General features: G+C 37.5%; 1 protein-coding gene across 1 annotated transcript; it reads right to left on the bottom strand.

Moving 5' to 3' along the window:
- Positions 1-20885: 20885 nt before the first annotated feature.
- Positions 20886-22573, bottom strand: LOC125560710. The gene has a single exon (XM_048722996.1). The coding sequence runs from the start codon at positions 22483-22485 to the stop codon at positions 21682-21684; it is 804 nt and encodes a 267-aa protein (XP_048578953.1). The 5' UTR covers positions 22486-22573; the 3' UTR covers positions 20886-21681.
- Positions 22574-22961: the final 388 nt, after the last annotated feature.

Below are 22961 nucleotides of genomic sequence, written 5' to 3' on the forward strand. Positions count from 1 at the left end.
GGGTTCGATCCCAGGCCAATGGCCTTTTTTTTTCTCTATGGTTTTTTTTTTTTTTTTTTTTTTTTTTTTACACAGTTCAAGATAACGTTTTTTAGTATTTTTTTATAATACTCATCAAAAAAGTGATGTGACATAGGTTCGTCTACCTGATCCAGGATACTAAAGATACAGGCTTGATATGCATTATATACAGCTAGCAAAATGAGCTTGCTAGCTTTACTGATTATTTGTATTCGATATTTTCCTAGTAAGAGAACAAAAATAAAAAGCAAAGAGTCGAGGAAGTAAACAAGTTATGTGATCTTTAATGTTTTATTAGGAGGGGTACATTTTGTACAAAGAAGCATACATAGAATATGCTTAAAAGTGCAGTGTGATGAAGAGCTTTGCAATAGCTCTCCGGCCAGGACACAATGAATTTCAGTCAAATTCTAATGTTGACCTAAGAGCCTTTGGTCCATGTGGAAGACTTAAATTCAAAGGAAATGCCCACAAACTGTCAATAAACATTCAGTAAAATATCGAATATTATTTTAACAAAGCATTGACAACTATTAAAGTTCAACTGTGTGTAGACAATTGAAAGCCTACAAGAAACACTGACTCCAGACATGCGCAGTGCCATGACGCTGCCCCTTTAATGAGTGGAGAGGGGAGGGATACAAGTTTATTAAAAGTCTATTTGTGAGACCAACAAACTGGTTGAAAGAACAAGCGTGTTAATAGTAAAACAATTATTTGATTACAAAACTACTGTAGATTCCTTTGCACCAAGATAATAACACACATTATTTTGTTTGTTATTTAGGAGGAACGATACGAGCTCTACGAGACAAATGAGAAGTATTTATTACTCATCTAAGTTATACACGTAAATAATAATATTCAAAAGAACTACTGTAACTAAGTAAGTAACACTCACATGTTTTTAAAATTTTAAATAAGTATACAGTTTCATTCAGATACATCTTGTGGTCACTGTGCCATCTACAGGGCCATACCCAAAGCACCTGTGCACCCCATCCAACTAAGGGCATCGGCTGCACAGATGTTCCTGATAAATGGGGCAGGAAAATTTACCGCGACACCGTGCTTTCATGGTCCCCCATGATTCCTTGTTGGGTGAAGCCCCTCTAGATGTTGACATGTCAACTTCGCAGTCACATGAAAGAAATGTCTAATAGTGTTTTGCAGTCAAGTTGGTTTACGATAATTGGTTACAATAGTTGGTTACAATAATTTTGAAAAATTGTTATCATAGCTATGGTCAAATACTGTACATAGAACTGCAAATAAAAAGACTAAAAAAATAATAATAAAAATAAAGCAAAACTAAAAGTAAAGCAAAAAACGACAGAGACATTCTGTACACAATAAAAGACAATGCGCCCGCGTGCGTTACGATGCCACGCCGACATAGCGAGCCCCCAAGGGACCCAAAACGCCCACATAGACCTGTATTTTTTTTCATCCTATATCTCAGCGAGCTGTGCGTGGCGTAACCGTATTACAGGCCTGGGATCCTGGTTATTGTCCTCCCCATTAATGCGCGGGTTGGAATACCTTGCAAGAGTGTTGTACAGCATATTCGCCGGAAATATCGGTGCTTGGGGCCTTCGGGTTCTTTACAGCCTTCCGTAAAAGCCTTGTGCTGCCATACCGATTGGGTAATCCGTATGTATGGTTTCCGTTTTGTTCTTTAGGCCGGGTTCGATCCCAGGCCAATGGCCTTTTTTTTTCTCTATGGTTTTTTTTTTTTTTTTTTTTTTTTTTTTTTACACAGTTCAAGATAACGTTTTTTAGTATTTTTTTATAATACTCATCAAAAAAGTGGTGTGACATAGGTTCGTCTACCTGATCCAGGATACTAAAGATACAGGCTTGATATGCATTATATACAGCTAGCAAAATGAGCTTGCTAGCTTTACTGATTATTTGTATTCGATATTTTCCTAGTAAGAGAACAAAAATAAAAAGCAAAGAGTCGAGGAAGTAAACAAGTTATGTGATCTTTAATGCTTTATTAGGAGGGGTACATTTTGTACAAAGAAGCATACATAGAATATGCTTAAAAGTGCAGTGTGATGAAGAGCTTTGCAATAGCTCTCCGGCCAGGACACAATGAATTTCAGTCAAATTCTAATGTTGACCTAAGAGCCTTTGGTCCATGTGGAAGACTTAAATTCAAAGGAAATGCCCACAAACTGTCAATAAACATTCAGTAAAATATCGAATATTATTTTAACAAAGCATTGACAACTATTAAAGTTCAACTGTGTGTAGACAATTGAAAGCCTACAAGAAACACTGACTCCAGACATGCGCAGTGCCATGACGCTGCCCCTTTAATGAGTGGAGAGGGGAGGGATACAAGTTTATTAAAAGTCTATTTGTGAGACCAACAAACTGGTTGAAAGAACAAGCGTGTCAATAGTAAAACAATTATTTGATTACAAAACTACTGTAGATTCCTTTGCACCAAGATAATAACACACATTATTTTGTTTGTTATTTAGGAGGAACGATACGAGCTCTACGAGACAAATGAGAAGTATTTATTACTCATCTAAATTATACACGTAAATAATAATATTCAAAAGAACTACTGTAACTAAGTAAGTAACACTCACATGTTTTTAAAATTTTAAATAAGTATACAGTTTCATTCAGATACATCTTGTGGTCACTGTGCCATCTACAGGGCCATACCCAAAGCACCTGTGCACCCCATCCAACTAAGGGCATCGGCTGCACAGATGTTCCTGATAAATGGGGCAGGAAAATTTTCCGCGACACCGTGCTTTCATGGTCCCCCATGATTCCTTGTTGGGTGAAGCCCCTCTAGATGTTGACATGTCAACTTCGCAGTCACATGAAAGAAATGTCTAATAGTGTTTTGCAGTCAAGTTGGTTTACGATAATTGGTTACAATAGTTGGTTACAATAATTTTGAAAAATTGTTATCATAGCTATGGTCAAATACTGTACATAGAACTGCAAATAAAAAGACTAAAAAAAATAATAATAAAAATAAAGCAAAACTAAAAGTAAAGCAAAAAACGACAGAGACATTCTGTACACAATAAAAGACAATGCGCCCGCGTGCGTTACGATGCCACGCCGACATAGCGAGCCCCCAAGAAACCCAAAACGCCCACATAGACCTGTATTTTTTTTCATCCTATATCTCAGCGAGCTGTGCGTGGCGTAACCGTATTACAGGCCTGGGATCCTGGTTATTGTCCTCCCCATTAATGCGCGGGTTGGAATACCTTGCAAGAGTGTTGTACAGCATATTCGCCGGAAATATCGGTGCTTGGGGCCTTCGGGTTCTTTACAGCCTTCCGTAAAAGCCTTGTGCTGCCATACCGATTGGGTAATCCGTATGTATGGTTTCCGTTTTGTTCTTTAGGCCGGGTTCGATCCCAGGCCAATGGCCTTTTTTTTTCTCTATGGTTTTTTTTTTTTTTTTTTTTTTTTTTTTACACAGTTCAAGATAACGTTTTTTAGTATTTTTTTATAATACTCATCAAAAAAGTGGTGTGACATAGGTTCGTCTACCTGATCCAGGATACTAAAGATACAGGCTTGATATGCATTATATACAGCTAGCAAAATGAGCTTGCTAGCTTTACTGATTATTTGTATTCGATATTTTCCTAGTAAGAGAACAAAAATAAAAAGCAAAGAGTCGAGGAAGTAAACAAGTTATGTGATCTTTAATGTTTTATTAGGAGGGGTACATTTTGTACAAAGAAGCATACATAGAATATGCTTAAAAGTGCAGTGTGATGAAGAGCTTTGCAATAGCTCTCCGGCCAGGACACAATGAATTTCAGTCAAATTCTAATGTTGACCTAAAAGCCTTTGGTCCATGTGGAAGACTTAAATTCAAAGGAAATGCCCACAAACTGTCAATAAACATTCAGTAAAATATCGAATATTATTTTAACAAAGCATTGACAACTATTAAAGTTCAACTGTGTGTAGACAATTGAAAGCCTACAAGAAACACTGACTCCAGACATGCGCAGTGCCATGACGCTGCCCCTTTAATGAGTGGAGAGGGGAGGGATACAAGTTTATTAAAAGTCTATTTGTGAGACCAACAAACTGGTTGAAAGAACAAGCGTGTTAATAGTAAAACAATTATTTGATTACAAAACTACTGTAGATTCCTTTGCACCAAGATAATAACACACATTATTTTGTTTGTTATTTAGGAGGAACGATACGAGCTCTACGAGACAAATGAGAAGTATTTATTACTCATCTAAATTATACACGTAAATAATAATATTCAAAAGAACTACTGTAACTAAGTAAGTAACACTCACATGTTTTTAAAATTTTAAATAAGTATACAGTTTCATTCAGATACATCTTGTGGTCACTGTGCCATCTACAGGGCCATACCCAAAGCACCTGTGCACCCCATCCAACTAAGGGCATCGGCTGCACAGATGTTCCTGATAAATGGGGCAGGAAAATTTTCCGCGACACCGTGCTTTCATGGTCCCCCATGATTCCTTGTTGGGTGAAGCCCCTCTAGATGTTGACATGTCAACTTCGCAGTCACATGAAAGAAATGTCTAATAGTGTTTTGCAGTCAAGTTGGTTTACGATAATTGGTTACAATAGTTGGTTACAATAATTTTGAAAAATTGTTATCATAGCTATGGTCAAATACTGTACATAGAACTGCAAATAAAAAGACTAAAAAAAATAATAATAAAAATAAAGCAAAACTAAAAGTAAAGCAAAAAACGACAGAGACATTCTGTACACAATAAAAGACAATGCGCCCGCGTGCGTTACGATGCCACGCCGACATAGCGAGCCCCCAAGGGACCCAAAACGCCCACATAGACCTGTATTTTTTTTCATCCTATATCTCAGCGAGCTGTGCGTGGCGTAACCGTATTACAGGCCTGGGATCCTGGTTATTGTCCTCCCCATTAATGCGCGGGTTGGAATACCTTGCAAGAGTGTTGTACAGCATATTCGCCGGAAATATCGGTGCTTGGGGCCTTCGGGTTCTTTACAGCCTTCCGTAAAAGCCTTGTGCTGCCATACCGATTGGGTAATCCGTATGTATGGTTTCAGTTTTGTTCTTTAGGCCGGGTTCGATCCCAGGCCAATTGCCTTTTTTTTTCTCTATGGTTTTTTTTTTTTTTTTTTTTTTTTTTTTTTTTTTTTTTTTTTACACAGTTCAAGATAACGTTTTTTAGTATTTTTTTATAATACTCATCAAAAAAGTGGTGTGACATAGGTTCGTCTACCTGATCCAGGATACTAAAGATACAGGCTTGATATGCATTATATACAGCTAGCAAAATGAGCTTGCTAGCTTTACTGATTATTTGTATTCGATATTTTCCTCGTAAGAGAACAAAAATAAAAAGCAAAGAGTCGAGGAAGTAAACAAGTTATGTGATCTTTAATGTTTTATTAGGAGGGGTACATTTTGTACAAAGAAGCATACATAGAATATGCTTAAAAGTGCAGTGTGATGAAGAGCTTTGCAATAGCTCTCCGGCAAGGAAACAATGAATTTCAGTCAAATTCTAATGTTGACCTAAGAGCCTTTGGTCCATGTGGAAGACTTAAATTCAAAGGAAATGCCCACAAACTGTCAATAAACATTCAGTAAAATATCGAATATTATTTTAACAAAGCATTGACAACTATTAAAGTTCAACTGTGTGTAGACAATTGAAAGCCTACAAGAAACACTGACTCCAGACATGCGCAGTGCCATGACGCTGCCCCTTTAATGAGTGGAGAGGGGAGGGATACAAGTTTATTAAAAGTCTATTTGTGAGACCAACAAACTGGTTGAAAGAACAAGCGTGTTAATAGTAAAACAATTATTTGATTACAAAACTACTGTAGATTCCTTTGCACCAAGATAATAACACACATTATTTTGTTTGTTATTTAGGAGGAACGATACGAGCTCTACGAGACAAATGAGAAGTATTTATTACTCATCTAAATTATACACGTAAATAATAATATTCAAAAGAACTACTGTAACTAAGTAAGTAACACTCACATGTTTTTAAAATTTTAAATAAGTATACAGTTTCATTCAGATACATCTTGTGGTCACTGTGCCATCTACAGGGCCATACCCAAAGCACCTGTGCACCCCATCCAACTAAGGGCATCGGCTGCACAGATGTTCCTGATAAATGGGGCAGGAAAATTTACCGCGACACCGTGCTTTCATGGTCCCCCATGATTCCTTGTTGGGTGAAGCCCCTCTAGATGTTGACATGTCAACTTCGCAGTCACATGAAAGAAATGTCTAATAGTGTTTTGCAGTCAAGTTGGTTTACGATAATTGGTTACAATAGTTGGTTACAATAATTTTGAAAAATTGTTATCATAGCTATGGTCAAATACTGTACATAGAACTGCAAATAAAAAGACTAAAAAAATAATAATAAAAATAAAGCAAAACTAAAAGTAAAGCAAAAAACGACAGAGACATTCTGTACACAATAAAAGACAATGCGCCCGCGTGCGTTACGATGCCACGCCGACATAGCGAGCCCCCAAGGGACCCAAAACGCCCACATAGACCTGTATTTTTTTTCATCCTATATCTCAGCGAGCTGTGCGTGGCGTAACCGTATTACAGGCCTGGGATCCTGGTTATTGTCCTCCCCATTAATGCGCGGGTTGGAATACCTTGCAAGAGTGTTGTACAGCATATTCGCCGGAAATATCGGTGCTTGGGGCCTTCGGGTTCTTTACAGCCTTCCGTAAAAGCCTTGTGCTGCCATACCGATTGGGTAATCCGTATGTATGGTTTCCGTTTTGTTCTTTAGGCCGGGTTCGATCCCAGGCCAATGGCCTTTTTTTTTCTCTATGGTTTTTTTTTTTTTTTTTTTTTTTTTTTTACACAGTTCAAGATAACGTTTTTTAGTATTTTTTTATAATACTCATCAAAAAAGTGGTGTGACATAGGTTCGTCTACCTGATCCAGGATACTAAAGATACAGGCTTGATATGCATTATATACAGCTAGCAAAATGAGCTTGCTAGCTTTACTGATTATTTGTATTCGATATTTTCCTAGTAAGAGAACAAAAATAAAAAGCAAAGAGTCGAGGAAGTAAACAAGTTATGTGATCTTTAATGTTTTATTAGGAGGGGTACATTTTGTACAAAGAAGCATACATAGAATATGCTTAAAAGTGCAGTGTGATGAAGAGCTTTGCAATAGCTCTCCGGCCAGGACACAATGAATTTCAGTCAAATTCTAATGTTGACCTAAGAGCCTTTGGTCCATGTGGAAGACTTAAATTCAAAGGAAATGCCCACAAACTGTCAATAAACATTCAGTAAAATATCGAATATTATTTTAACAAAGCATTGACAACTATTAAAGTTCAACTGTGTGTAGACAATTGAAAGCCTACAAGAAACACTGACTCCAGACATGCGCAGTGCCATGACGCTGCCCCTTTAATGAGTGGAGAGGGGAGGGATACAAGTTTATTAAAAGTCTATTTGTGAGACCAACAAACTGGTTGAAAGAACAAGCGTGTTAATAGTAAAACAATTATTTGATTACAAAACTACTGTAGATTCCTTTGCACCAAGATAATAACACACATTATTTTGTTTGTTATTTAGGAGGAACGATACGAGCTCTACGAGACAAATGAGAAGTATTTATTACTCATCTAAATTATACACGTAAATAATAATATTCAAAAGAACTACTGTAACTAAGTAAGTAACACTCACATGTTTTTAAAATTTTAAATAAGTATACAGTTTCATTCAGATACATCTTGTGGTCACTGTGCCATCTACAGGGCCATACCCAAAGCACCTGTGCACCCCATCCAACTAAGGGCATCGGCTGCACAGATGTTCCTGGTAAATGGGGCAGGAAAATTTTCCGCGACACCGTGCTTTCATGGTACCCCATGATTCCTTGTTGGGTGAAGCCCCTCTAGATGTTGACATGTCAACTTCGCAGTCACATGAAAGAAATGTCTAATAGTGTTTTGCAGTCAAGTTGGTTTACGATAATTGGTTACAATAGTTGGTTACAATAATTTTGAAAAATTGTTATCATAGCTATGGTCAAATACTGTACATAGAACTGCAAATAAAAAGACTAAAAAAAATAATAATAAAAATAAAGCAAAACTAAAAGTGAAGCAAAAAACGACAGAGACATTCTGTACACAATAAAAGACAATGCGCCCGCGTGCGTTACGATGCCACGCCGACATAGCGAGCCCCCAAGGGACCCAAAACGCCCACATAGACCTGTATTTTTTTTCATCCTATATCTCAGCGAGCTGTGCGTGGCGTAACCGTATTACAGGCCTGGGATCCTGGTTATTGTCCTCCCCATTAATGCGCGGGTTGGAATACCTTGCAAGAGTGTTGTACAGCATATTCGCCGGAAATATCGGTGCTTGGGGCCTTCGGGTTCTTTACAGCCTTCCGTAAAAGCCTTGTGCTGCCATACCGATTGGGTAATCCGTATGTATGGTTTCCGTTTTGTTCTTTAGGCCGGGTTCGATCCCAGGCCAATGGCCTTTTTTTTTCTCTATGGTTTTTTTTTTTTTTTTTTTTTTTTTTTTTTTTACACAGTTCAAGATAACGTTTTTTTAGTATTTTTTTATAATACTCATCAAAAAAGTGGTGTGACATAGGTTCGTCTACCTGATCCAGGATACTAAAGATACAGGCTTGATATGCATTATATACAGCTAGCAAAATGAGCTTGCTAGCTTTACTGATTATTTGTATTCGATATTTTCCTAGTAAGAGAACAAAAATAAAAAGCAAAGAGTCGAGGAAGTAAACAAGTTATGTGATCTTTAATGTTTTATTAGGAGGGGTACATTTTGTACAAAGAAGCATACATAGAATATGCTTAAAAGTGCAGTGTGATGAAGAGCTTTGCAATAGCTCTCCGGCCAGGAAACAATGAATTTCAGTCAAATTCTAATGTTGACCTAAGAGCCTTTGGTCCATGTGGAAGACTTAAATTCAAAGGAAATGCCCACAAACTGTCAATAAACATTCAGTAAAATATCGAATATTATTTTAACAAAGCATTGACAACTATTAAAGTTCAACTGTGTGTAGACAATTGAAAGCCTACAAGAAACACTGACTCCAGACATGCGCAGTGCCATGACGCTGCCCCTTTAATGAGTGGAGAGGGGAGGGATACAAGTTTATTAAAAGTCTATTTGTGAGACCAACAAACTGGTTGAAAGAACAAGCGTGTTAATAGTAAAACAATTATTTGATTACAAAACTACTGTAGATTCCTTTGCACCAAGATAATAACACACATTATTTTGTTTGTTATTTAGGAGGAACGATACGAGCTCTACGACACAAATGAGAAGTATTTATTACTCATCTAAATTATACACGTAAATAATAATATTCAAAAGAACTACTGTAACTAAGTAAGTAACACTCACATGTTTTTAAAATTTTAAATAAGTATACAGTTTCATTCAGATACATCTTGTGGTCACTGTGCCATCTACAGGGCCATACCCAAAGCACCTGTGCACCCCATCCAACTAAGGGCATCGGCTGCACAGATGTTCCTGATAAATGGGGCAGGAAAATTTTCCGCGACACCGTGCTTTCATGGTCCCCCATGATTCCTTGTTGGGTGAAGCCCCTCTAGATGTTGACATGTCAACTTCGCAGTCACATGAAAGAAATGTCTAATAGTGTTTTGCAGTCAAGTTGGTTTACGATAATTGGTTACAATAGTTGGTTACAATAATTTTGAAAAATTGTTATCATAGCTATGGTCAAATACTGTACATAGAACTGCAAATAAAAAGACTAAAAAAAATAATAATAAAAATAAAGCAAAACTAAAAGTAAAGCAAAAAACGACAGAGACATTCTGTACACAATAAAAGACAATGCGCCCGCGTGCGTTACGATGCCACGCCGACATAGCGAGCCCCCAAGGGACCCAAAACGCCCACATAAACCTGTATTTTTTTTCATCCTATATCTCAGCGAGCTGTGCGTGGCGTAACCGTATTACAGGCCTGGGATCCTGGTTATTGTCCTCTCCATTAATGCGCGGGTTGGAATACCTTGCAAGAGTGTTGTACAGCATATTCGCCGGAAATATCGGTGCTTGGGGCCTTCGGGTTCTTTACAGCCTTCCGTAAAAGCCTTGTGCTGCCATACCGATTGGGTAATCCGTATGTATGGTTTCCGTTTTGTTCTTTAGGCCGGGTTCGATCCCAGGCCAATGGCCTTTTTTTTTCTCAATGTTTTTTTTTTTTTTTTTTTTTTTTTTTTTTTACACAGTTCAAGATAACGTTTTTTAGTATTTTTTATAATACTCATCAAAAAAGTGGTGTGACATAGGTTCGTCTACTTGATCCAGGATACTAAAGATACAGGCTTGATATGCATTATATACAGCTAGCAAAATGAGCTTGCTAGCTTTACTGATTATTTGTATTCGATATTTTCCTAGTAAGAGAACAAAAATAAAAAGCAAAGAGTCGAGGAAGTAAACAAGTTATGTGATCTTTAATGTTTTATTAGGAGGGGTACATTTTGTACAAAGAAGCATACATAGAATATGCTTAAAAGTGCAGTGTGATGAAGAGCTTTGCAATAGCTCTCCGGCCAGGACACAATGAATTTCAGTCAAATTCTAATGTTGACCTAAGAGCCTTTGGTCCATGTGGAAGACTTAAATTCAAAGGAAATGCCCACAAACTGTCAATAAACATTCAGTAAAATATCGAATATTATTTTAACAAAGCATTGACAACTATTAAAGTTCAACTGTGTGTAGACAATTGAAAGCCTACAAGAAACACTGACTCCAGACATGCGCAGTGCCATGACGCTGCCCCTTTAATGAGTGGAGAGGGGAGGGATACAAGTTTATTAAAAGTCTATTTGTGAGACCAACAAACTGGTTGAAAGAACAAGCGTGTTAATAGTAAAACAATTATTTGATTACAAAACTACTGTAGATTCCTTTGCACCAAGATAATAACACACATTATTTTGTTTGTTATTTAGGAGGAACGATACGAGCTCTACGAGACAAATGAGAAGTATTTATTACTCATCTAAATTATACACGTAAATAATAATATTCAAAAGAACTACTGTAACTAAGTAAGTAACACTCACATGTTTTTAAAATTTTAAATAAGTATACAGTTTCATTCAGATACATCTTGTGGTCACTGTGCCATCTACAGGGCCATACCCAAAGCACCTGTGCACCCCATCCAACTAAGGGCATCGGCTGCACAGATGTTCCTAATAAATGGGGCAGGAAAATTTTCCGCGACACCGTGCTTTCATGGTCCCCCATGATTCCTTGTTGGGTGAAGCCCCTCTAGATGTTGACATGTCAACTTCGCAGTCACATGAAAGAAATGTCTAATAGTGTTTTGCAGTCAAGTTGGTTTACGATAATTGGTTACAATAGTTGGTTACAATAATTTTGAAAAATTGTTATCATAGCTATGGTCAAATACTGTACATAGAACTGCAAATAAAAAGACTAAAAAAAATAATAATAAAAATAAAGCAAAACTAAAAGTAAAGCAAAAAACGACAGAGACATTCTGTACACAATAAAAGACAATGCGCCCGCGTGCGTTACGATGCCACGCCGACATAGCGAGCCCCCAAGGGACCCAAAACGCCCACATAGACCTGTATTTTTTTTCATCCTATATCTCAGCGAGCTGTGCGTGGCGTAACCGTATTACAGGCCTGGGATCCTGGTTATTGTCCTCCCCATTAATGCGCGGGTTTGAATACCTTGCAAGAGTGTTGTACAGCATATTCGCCGGAAATATCGGTGCTTGGGGCCTTCGGGTTCTTTACAGCCTTCCGTAAAAGCCTTGTGCTGCCATACCGATTGGGTAATCCGTATGTATGGTTTCCGTTTTGTTCTTTAGGCCGGGTTCGATCCCAGGCCAATGGCCTTTTTTTTCTCTATGGTTTTTTTTTTTTTTTTTTTTTTACACAGTTCAAGATAACGTTTTTTAGTATTTTTTTATAATACTCATCAAAAAAGTGGTGTGACATAGGTTCGTCTACCTGATCCAGGATACTAAAGATACAGGCTTGATATGCATTATATACAGCTAGCAAAATGAGCTTGCTAGCTTTACTGATTATTTGTATTCGATATTTTCCTAGTAAGAGAACAAAAATAAAAAGCAAAGAGTCGAGGAAGTAAACAAGTTATGTGATCTTTAATGTTTTATTAGGAGGGGTACATTTTGTACAAAGAAGCATACATAGAATATGCTTAAAAGTGCAGTGTGATGAAGAGCTTTGCAATAGCTCTCCGGCCAGGACACAATGAATTTCAGTCAAATTCTAATGTTGACCTAAGAGCCTTTGGTCCATGTGGAAGACTTAAATTTAAAGGAAATGCCCACAAACTGTCAATAAACATTCAGTAAAATATCGAATATTATTTTAACAAAGCATTGACAACTATTAAAGTTCAACTGTGTGTAGACAATTGAAAGCCTACAAGAAACACTGACTCCAGACATGCGCAGTGCCATGACGCTGCCCCTTTAATGAGTGGAGAGGGGAGGGATACAAGTTTATTAAAAGTCTATTTGTGAGACCAACAAACTGGTTGAAAGAACAAGCGTGTTAATAGTAAAACAATTATTTGATTACAAAACTACTGTAGATTCCTTTGCACCAAGATAATAACACACATTATTTTGTTTGTTATTTAGGAGGAACGATACGAGCTCTACGAGACAAATGAGAAGTATTTATTACTCATCTAAATTATACACGTAAATAATAATATTCAAAAGAACTACTGTAACTAAGTAAGTAACACTCACATGTTTTTAAAATTTTAAATAAGTATACAGTTTCATTCAGATACATCTTGTGGTCACTGTGCCATCTACAGGGCCATACCCAAAGCACCTGTGCACCTCATCCAACTAAGGGCATTGGCTGCACAGATGTTCCTGATAAATGGGGCAGGAAAATTTTCCGCGACACCGTGCTTTCATGGTCCCCCATGATTCCTTGTTGGGTGAAGCCCCTCTAGATGTTGACATGTCAACTTCGCAGTCACATGAAAGAAATGTCTAATAGTGTTTTGCAGTCAAGTTGGTTTACGATAATTGGTTACAATAGTTGGTTACAATAATTTTGAAAAATTGTTATCATAGCTATGGTCAAATACTGTACATAGAACTGCAAATAAAAAGACTAAAAAAAATAATAATAAAAATAAAGCAAAACTAAAAGTAAAGCAAAAAACGACAGAGACATTCTGTACACAATAAAAGACAATGCGCCCGCGTGCGTTACGATGCCACGCCGACATAGCGAGCCCCCAAGGGACCCAAAACGCCCACATAGACCTGTATTTTTTTTCATCCTATATCTCAGCGAGCTGTGCGTGGCGTAACCGTATTACAGGCCTGGGATCCTGGTTATTGTCCTCCCCATTAATGCGCGGGTTGGAATACCTTGCAAGAGTGTTGTACAGCATATTCGCCGGAAATATCGGTGCTTGGGGCCTTCGGGTTCTTTACAGCCTTCCGTAAAAGCCTTGTGCTGCCATACCGATTGGGTAATCCGTATGTATGGTTTCCGTTTTGTTCTTTAGGCCGGGTTCGATCCCAGGCCAATGGCCTTTTTTTTTCTCTATGGTTTTTTTTTTTTTTTTTTTTTTTTTTTTTTTACACAGTTCAAGATAACGTTTTTTAGTATTTTTTTATAATACTCATCAAAAAAGTGGTGTGACATAGGTTCGTCTACCTGATCCAGGATACTAAAGATACAGGCTTGATATGCATTATATACAGCTAGCAAAATGAGCTTGCTAGCTTTACTGATTATTTGTATTCGATATTTTCCTAGTAAGAGAACAAAAATAAAAAGCAAAGAGTCGAGGAAGTAAACAAGTTATGTGATCTTTAATGTTTTATTAGGAGGGGTACATTTTGTACAAAGAAGCATACATAGAATATGCTTAAAAGTGCAGTGTGATGAAGAGCTTTGCAATAGCTCTCCGGCCAGGACACAATGAATTTCAGTCAAATTCTAATGTTGACCTAAGAGCCTTTGGTCCATGTGGAAGACTTAAATTCAAAGGAAATGCCCACAAACTGTCAATAAACATTCAGTAAAATATCGAATATTATTTTAACAAAGCATTGACAACTATTAAAGTTCAACTGTGTGTAGACAATTGAAAGCCTACAAGAAACACTGACTCCAGACATGCGCAGTGCCATGACGCTGCCCCTTTAATGAGTGGAGAGGGGAGGGATACAAGTTTATTAAAAGTCTATTTGTGAGACCAACAAACTGGTTGAAAGAACAAGCGTGTTAATAGTAAAACAATTATTTGATTACAAAACTACTGTAGATTCCTTTGCACCAAGATAATAACACACATTATTTTGTTTGTTATTTAGGAGGAACGATACGAGCTCTACGAGACAAATGAGAAGTATTTATTACTCATCTAAATTATACACGTAAATAATAATATTCAAAAGAACTACTGTAACTAAGTAAGTAACACTCACATGTTTTTAAAATTTTAAATAAGTATACAGTTTCATTCAGATACATCTTGTGGTCACTGTGCCATCTACAGGGCCATACCCAAAGCACCTGTGCACCCCATCCAACTAAGGGCATCGGCTGCACAGATGTTCCTGATAAATGGGGCAGGAAAATTTTCCGCGACACCGTGCTTTCATGGTCCCCCATGATTCCTTGTTGGGTGAAGCCCCTCTAGATGTTGACATGTCAACTTCGCAGTCACATGAAAGAAATGTCTAATAGTGTTTTGCAGTCAAGTTGGTTTACGATAATTGGTTACAATAGTTGGTTACAATAATTTTGAAAAATTGTTATCATAGCTATGGTCAAATACTGTACATAGAACTGCAAATAAAAAGACTAAAAAAAAATAATAATAAAAATAAAGCAAAACTAAAAGTAAAGCAAAAAACGACAGAGACATTCTGTACACAATAAAAGACAATGCGCCCGCGTGCGTTACGATGCCACGCCGACATAGCGAGCCCCCAAGGGACCCAAAACGCCCACATAGACCTGTATTTTTTTTCATCCTATATCTCAGCGAGCTGTGCGTGGCGTAACCGTATTACAGGCCTGGGATCCTGGTTATTGTCCTCCCCATTAATGCGCGGGTTGGAATACCTTGCAAGAGTGTTGTACAGCATATTCGCCGGAAATATCGGTGCTTGGGGCCTTCGGGTTCTTTACAGCCTTCCGTAAAAGCCTTGTGCTGCCATACCGATTGGGTAATCCGTATGTATGGTTTCCGTTTTGTTCTTTAGGCCGGGTTCGATCCCAGGCCAATGGCCTTTTTTTTTCTCTATGGTTTTTTTTTTTTTTTTTTTTTTTTTTTTTTTTTTTTACACAGTTCAAGATAACGTTTTTTAGTATTTTTTTATAATACTCATCAAAAAAGTGGTGTGACATAGGTTCGTCTACCTGATCCAGGATACTAAAGATACAGGCTTGATATGCATTATACACAGCTAGCAAAATGAGCTTGCTAGCTTTACTGATTATTTGTATTCGATATTTTCCTAGTAAGAGAACAAAAATAAAAAGCAAAGAGTCGAGGAAGTAAACAAGTTATGTGATCTTTAATGTTTTATTAGGAGGGGTACATTTTGTACAAAGAAGCATACATAGAATATGCTTAAAAGTGCAGTGTGATGAAGAGCTTTGCAATAGCTCTCCGGCCAGGACACAATGAATTTCAGTCAAATTCTAATGTTGACCTAAGAGCCTTTGGTCCATGTGGAAGACTTAAATTCAAAGGAAATGCCCACAAACTGTCAATAAACATTCAGTAAAATATCGAATATTATTTTAACAAAGCATTGACAACTATTAAAGTTCAACTGTGTGTAGACAATTGAAAGCCTACAAGAAACACTGACTCCAGACATGCGCAGTGCCATGACGCTGCCCCTTTAATGAGTGGAGAGGGGAGGGATACAAGTTTATTAAAAGTCTATTTGTGAGACCAACAAACTGGTTGAAAGAACAAGCGTGTTAATAGTAAAACAATTATTTGATTACAAAACTACTGTAGATTCCTTTGCACCAAGATAATAACACACATTATTTTGTTTGTTATTTAGGAGGAACGATACGAGCTCTACGAGACAAATGAGAAGTATTTATTACTCATCTAAATTATACACGTAAATAATAATATTCAAAAGAACTACTGTAACTAAGTAAGTAACACTCACATGTTTTTAAAATTTTAAATAAGTATACAGTTTCATTCAGATACATCTTGTGGTCACTGTGCCATCTACAGGGCCATACCCAAAGCACCTGTGCACCCCATCCAACTAAGGGCATCGGCTGCACAGATGTTCCTGATAAATGGGGCAGGAAAATTTTCCGCGACACCGTGCTTTCATGGTCCCCCATGATTCCTTGTTGGGTGAAGCCCCTCTAGATGTTGACATGTCAACTTCGCAGTCACATGAAAGAAATGTCTAATAGTGTTTTGCAGTCAAGTTGGTTTACGATAATTGGTTACAATAGTTGGTTACAATAATTTTGAAAAATTGTTATCATAGCTATGGTCAAATACTGTACATAGAACTGCAAATAAAAAGACTAAAAAAAATAATAATAAAAATAAAGCAAAACTAAAAGTAAAGCAAAAAACGACAGAGACATTCTGTACACAATAAAAGACAATGCGCCCGCGTGCGTTACGATGCCACGCCGACATAGCGAGCCCCCAAGGGACCCAAAACGCCCACATAGACCTGTATTTTTTTTCATCCTATATCTCAGCGAGCTGTGCGTGGCGTAACCGTATTACAGGCCTGGGATCCTGGTTATTGTCCTCCCCATTAATGCGCGGGTTGGAATACCTTGCAAGAGTGTTGTACAGCATATTCGCCGGAAATATCGGTGCTTGGGGCCTTCGGGTTCTTTACAGCCTTCCGTAAAAGCCTTGTGCTGCCATACCGATTGGGTAATCCGTATGTATGGTTTCCGTTTTGTTCTTTAGGCCGGGTTCGATCCCAGGCCAATGGCCTTTTTTTTTCTCTATGGTTTTTTTTTTTTTTTTTTTTTTTTTTTTTTACACAGTTCAAGATAACGTTTTTTAGTATTTTTTTATAATACTCATCAAAAAAGTGGTGTGACATAGGTTCGTCTACCTGATCCAGGATACTAAAGATACAGGCTTGATATGCATTATATACAGCTAGCAAAATGAGCTTGCTAGCTTTACTGATTATTTGTATTCGATATTTTCCTAGTAAGAGAACAAAAATAAAAAGCAAAGAGTCGAGGAAGTAAACAAGTTATGTGATCTTTAATGTTTTATTAGGAGGGGTACATTTTGTACAAAGAAGCATACATAGAATATGCTTAAAAGTGCAGTGTGATGAAGAGCTTTGCAATAGCTCTCCGGCCAGGACACAATGAATTTCAGTCAAATTCTAATGTTGACCTAAGAGCCTTTGGTCCATGTGGAAGACTTAAATTCAAAGGAAATGCCCACAAACTGTCAATAAACATTCAGTAAAATATCGAATATTATTTTAACAAAGCATTGACAACTATTAAAGTTCAACTGTGTGTAGACAATTGAAAGCCTACAAGAAACACTGACTCCAGACATGCGCAGTGCCATGACGCTGCCCCTTTAATGAGTGGAGAGGGGAGGGATACAAGTTTATTAAAAGTCTATTTGTGAGACCAACAAACTGGTTGAAAGAACAAGCGTGTTAATAGTAAAACAATTATTTGATTACAAAACTACTGTAGATTCCTTTGCACCAAGATAATAACACACATTATTTTGTTTGTTATTTAGGAGGAACGATACGAGCTCTACGAGACAAATGAGAAGTATTTATTACTCATCTAAGTTATACACGTAAATAATAATATTCAAAAGAACTACTGTAACTAAGTAAGTAACACTCACATGTTTTTAAAATTTTAAATAAGTATACAGTTTCATTCAGATACATCTTGTGGTCACTGTGCCATCTACAGGGCCATACCCAAAGCACCTGTGCACCCCATCCAACTAAGGGCATCGGCTGCACAGATGTTCCTGATAAATGGGGCAGGAAAATTTACCGCGACACCGTGCTTTCATGGTCCCCCATGATTCCTTGTTGGGTGAAGCCCCTCTAGATGTTGACATGTCAACTTCGCAGTCACATGAAAGAAATGTCTAATAGTGTTTTGCAGTCAAGTTGGTTTACGATAATTGGTTACAATAGTTGGTTACAATAATTTTGAAAAATTGTTATCATAGCTATGGTCAAATACTGTACATAGAACTGCAAATAAAAAGACTAAAAAAATAATAATAAAAATAAAGCAAAACTAAAAGTAAAGCAAAAAACGACAGAGACATTCTGTACACAATAAAAGACAATGCGCCCGCGTGCGTTACGATGCCACGCCGACATAGCGAGCCCCCAAGGGACCCAAAACGCCCACATAGACCTGTATTTTTTTTCATCCTATATCTCAGCGAGCTGTGCGTGGCGTAACCGTATTACAGGCCTGGGATCCTGGTTATTGTCCTCCCCATTAATGCGCGGGTTGGAATACCTTGCAAGAGTGTTGTACAGCATATTCGCCGGAAATATCGGTGCTTGGGGCCTTCGGGTTCTTTACAGCCTTCCGTAAAAGCCTTGTGCTGCCATACCGATTGGGTAATCCGTATGTATGGTTTCCGTTTTGTTCTTTAGGCCGGGTTCGATCCCAGGCCAATGGCCTTTTTTTTTCTCTATGATTTTTTTTTTTTTTTTTTTTTTTTTTACACAGTTCAAGATAACGTTTTTTAGTATTTTTTTATAATACTCATCAAAAAAGTGGTGTGACATAGGTTCGTCTACCTGATCCAGGATACTAAAGATACAGGCTTGATATGCATTATATACAGCTAGCAAAATGAGCTTGCTAGCTTTACTGATTATTTGTATTCGATATTTTCCTAGTAAGAGAACAAAAATAAAAAGCAAAGAGTCGAGGAAGTAAACAAGTTATGTGATCTTTAATGTTTTATTAGGAGGGGTACATTTTGTACAAAGAAGCATACATAGAATATGCTTAAAAGTGCAGTGTGATGAAGAGCTTTGCAATAGCTCTCCGGCCAGGACACAATGAATTTCAGTCAAATTCTAATGTTGACCTAAGAGCCTTTGGTCCATGTGGAAGACTTAAATTCAAAGGAAATGCCCACAAACTGTCAATAAACATTCAGTAAAATATCGAATATTATTTTAACAAAGCATTGACAACTATTAAAGTTCAACTGTGTGTAGACAATTGAAAGCCTACAAGAAACACTGACTCCAGACATGCGCAGTGCCATGACGCTGCCCCTTTAATGAGTGGAGAGGGGAGGGATACAAGTTTATTAAAAGTCTATTTGTGAGACCAACAAACTGGTTGAAAGAACAAGCGTGTTAATAGTAAAACAATTATTTGATTACAAAACTACTGTAGATTCCTTTGCACCAAGATAATAACACACATTATTTTGTTTGTTATTTAGGAGGAACGATACGAGCTCTACGAGACAAATGAGAAGTATTTATTACTCATCTAAATTATACACGTAAATAATAATATTCAAAAGAACTACTGTAACTAAGTAAGTAACACTCACATGTTTTTAAAATTTTAAATAAGTATACAGTTTCATTCAGATACATCTTGTGGTCACTGTGCCATCTACAGGGCCATACCCAAAGCACCTGTGCACCCCATCCAACTAAGGGCATCGGCTGCACAGATGTTCCTGATAAATGGGGCAGGAAAATTTTCCGCGACACCGTGCTTTCATGGTCCCCCATGATTCCTTGTTGGGTGAAGCCCCTCTAGATGTTGACATGTCAACTTCGCAGTCACATGAAAGAAATGTCTAATAGTGTTTTGCAGTCAAGTTGGTTTACGATAATTGGTTACAATAGTTGGTTACAATAATTTTGAAAAATTGTTATCATAGCTATGGTCAAATACTGTACATAGAACTGCAAATAAAAAGACTAAAAAAAATAATAATAAAAATAAAGCAAAACTAAAAGTAAAGCAAAAAACGACAGAGACATTCTGTACACAATAAAAGACAATGCGCCCGCGTGCGTTACGATGCCACGCCGACATAGCGAGCCCCCAAGGGACCCAAAACGCCCACATAGACCTGTATTTTTTTTCATCCTATATCTCAGCGAGCTGTGCGTGGCGTAACCGTATTACAGGCCTGGGATCCTGGTTATTGTCCTCCCCATTAATGCGCGGGTTGGAATACCTTGCAAGAGTGTTGTACAGCATATTCGCCGGAAATATCGGTGCTTGGGGCCTTCGGGTTCTTCAAGGCAAGGCAAGGCAATATAACTTTATTTATACCACACACAGAAATTACAGTAAGAAAATAAATAATAATTACAGATTTTGGGTATTGGCTGCCTAGAAGTAACTAAAAAGCTAATCTGGCTAGGCAGCACAAAATAGTTCAATTAAATGGAGCGTATAGCAAGGACGTACAAGGCACGAATACAAAATACATGAAAGCAGCAGCAAAATAAAATGCAATAAAACAAAAAAACTAGATAGAAGCTAATAATTTTCAAGGATTGAGGTCTTTATTGCAGCCTTGAAGCTAGGCAAACGCATGGTTTTGGTAGGTTCTTTGATGTTATTCCAAATTGAGGCACCTTTAAAACGAATATTAAACTTTCCATAATTAGTTCGAGGTAAAGGGAGGCAGTACGATGATTTAGAAGCCAGTCTTGTATTATATTTGTGCCTTGAAGCAACCATAAAGATTCTTGTTGATCATTTGAAATGGATAAGTCCTCCCTCAAAATGAAATTAAAAGAAACAGCTATAAATAAACCTACTCCCCCAACTGAAAATTTAGTCGGTTTCGATATATAAGTAAAACCTGGGAGAGAACAATTAGCAATATGCTCTCTACAGTCAGAATGCCAGGTTTCAGATAGAGCAATTAACTTAAAAGGATGATTTAAAGTAGAAAGCATATCTTGTAATTTATCAAAGTTTTTTGAAATACTTCTTATATTACAATGAAGAAGTGAGAGCGATTTGTCTGATAAATTTGAAAGCTCATAAGACGAGTGAAATTCATGGGGGGAGTAGTATTTTGAATTAATCTGACTAGGAATATTAATATCTAAATCAAAGTCACTTAAATTCGGAAAATTCAAACTAGAAACTATGTCTAGATGAGGAAGATTTTCAAGGCGAACGCGATCAATGAATGGGGAGCAGTGGCACAATGTATTGGAATTAAAGACTAGATCCAATAGATCATTGTTGTTTAAATTGTGAAAGGGAAAGACTTCAGAATAGCAGGGATGACAGAGCCATAAATCGTTGGTGAGCGATAAATGATTAAACTGTTTAAGCAACAATTTTGAGCATTTAAAGTGACACCACTGTAAACATGAATCGCATTCGACAGCACGACAGTTCTTTCTTATAATTTTAGAACAAATGTGACAGATAACTCTAGTCATTGTAAGTCAACATAAGAACTTATATGTGATCTAGTTAATTGTAAACTTCGATGGAAAGAATACATGTTAGCTATGTGACTTATTCTTAACTTGCTGTATTTGTACTTGCCGCACTGTCGCTCTTGGAGAAGATGTTGGTATCTGTCATCGCCGTCGCCCCTTCGACTTCGTGAACAAAGCTGGAGCTTCTTAGATTTATTAATACCGATTCATCGGTAACATGAATCGATGGACTGCGTTCATTCTTGCGCAAATAGATGTTTCCATTTGCAGTCCAAATGAAGTCATACTTCATTTGTTTTCTATCCTCCAACGCACTTTTGAATAATGCCTTGTTTCTTTGAGTGAGAGACTCACTGAGATAGATCGAGTTACTTTTAAATCTATCCAGGCCAGGCACGTTGTGTGTGGAGAGCTCACGCAACCTCCCCCTGGCTTTGTATGTTTCGTCTCGCTTGTCACGGCTTGTAAATTTGACTATGATGGAGGGCGGGAACTTTGCCGTCGAGTTTTTAGGCTTGATGCGGTGGCTGGTCGAGATATCCTGTCTCGAGAGCTTGACCCCAATTAGGTTGGCGACTTGACACGCTATTTGAGAAGTGTCTTCTCCTTTAACCTCAGGGATCCCACGGATCTCGAGGCATTCCCGGCGGCCATATTGCTCTAGATCGTTTAGCCATTTCCCTTGGTTTGATAATGTAGATCTGAGTAGCCCCACTTCCGAATGAAGACGAGAATTCTCTTTCGAGAGTTCTTTTACTTTAACCTCTTGATCTGAGACTTTCTTTAAGATGATGTCGTACTTTTCATTTAGAAAGTCAAGAGACGCCTGTAATGGCGCCAGTTTCTTGTCGAGTAGTTCTTCCAAAACCTCTCTTGTTAAAGCCATGGCCACAAAAAATAAAGAACAAATAGACACATACGACAACACTAAATATTTGAATTACATATATGAACTTAATGCACATGAAAGGGCAAACAACGACTTCAAAACGCGGAGCTAAAGCTAGGCACGTCCAACCACGCCGCTGTCATTATTGTCATTCTTTACAGCCTTCCGTAAAAGCCTTGTGCTGCCATACCGATTGGGTAATCCGTATGTATGGTTTCCGTTTTGTTCTTTAGGCCGGGTTCGATCCCAGGCCAATGGCCTTTTTTTTTCTCTATGTTTTTTTTTTTTTTTTTTTTTTTTTTTTTTACACAGTTCAAGATAACGTTTTTTAGTATTTTTTTATAATACTCATCAAAAAAGTGGTGTGACATAGGTTCGTCTACCTGATCCAGGATACTAAAGATACAGGCTTGATATGCATTATATACAGCTAGCAAAATGAGCTTGCTAGCTTTACTGATTATTTGTATTCG

This window comes from Nematostella vectensis, chromosome 15 (genome assembly GCF_932526225.1).
Source record: "Nematostella vectensis chromosome 15, jaNemVect1.1, whole genome shotgun sequence".
NCBI classification, from domain to species: domain Eukaryota; kingdom Metazoa; phylum Cnidaria; class Anthozoa; order Actiniaria; family Edwardsiidae; genus Nematostella; species Nematostella vectensis.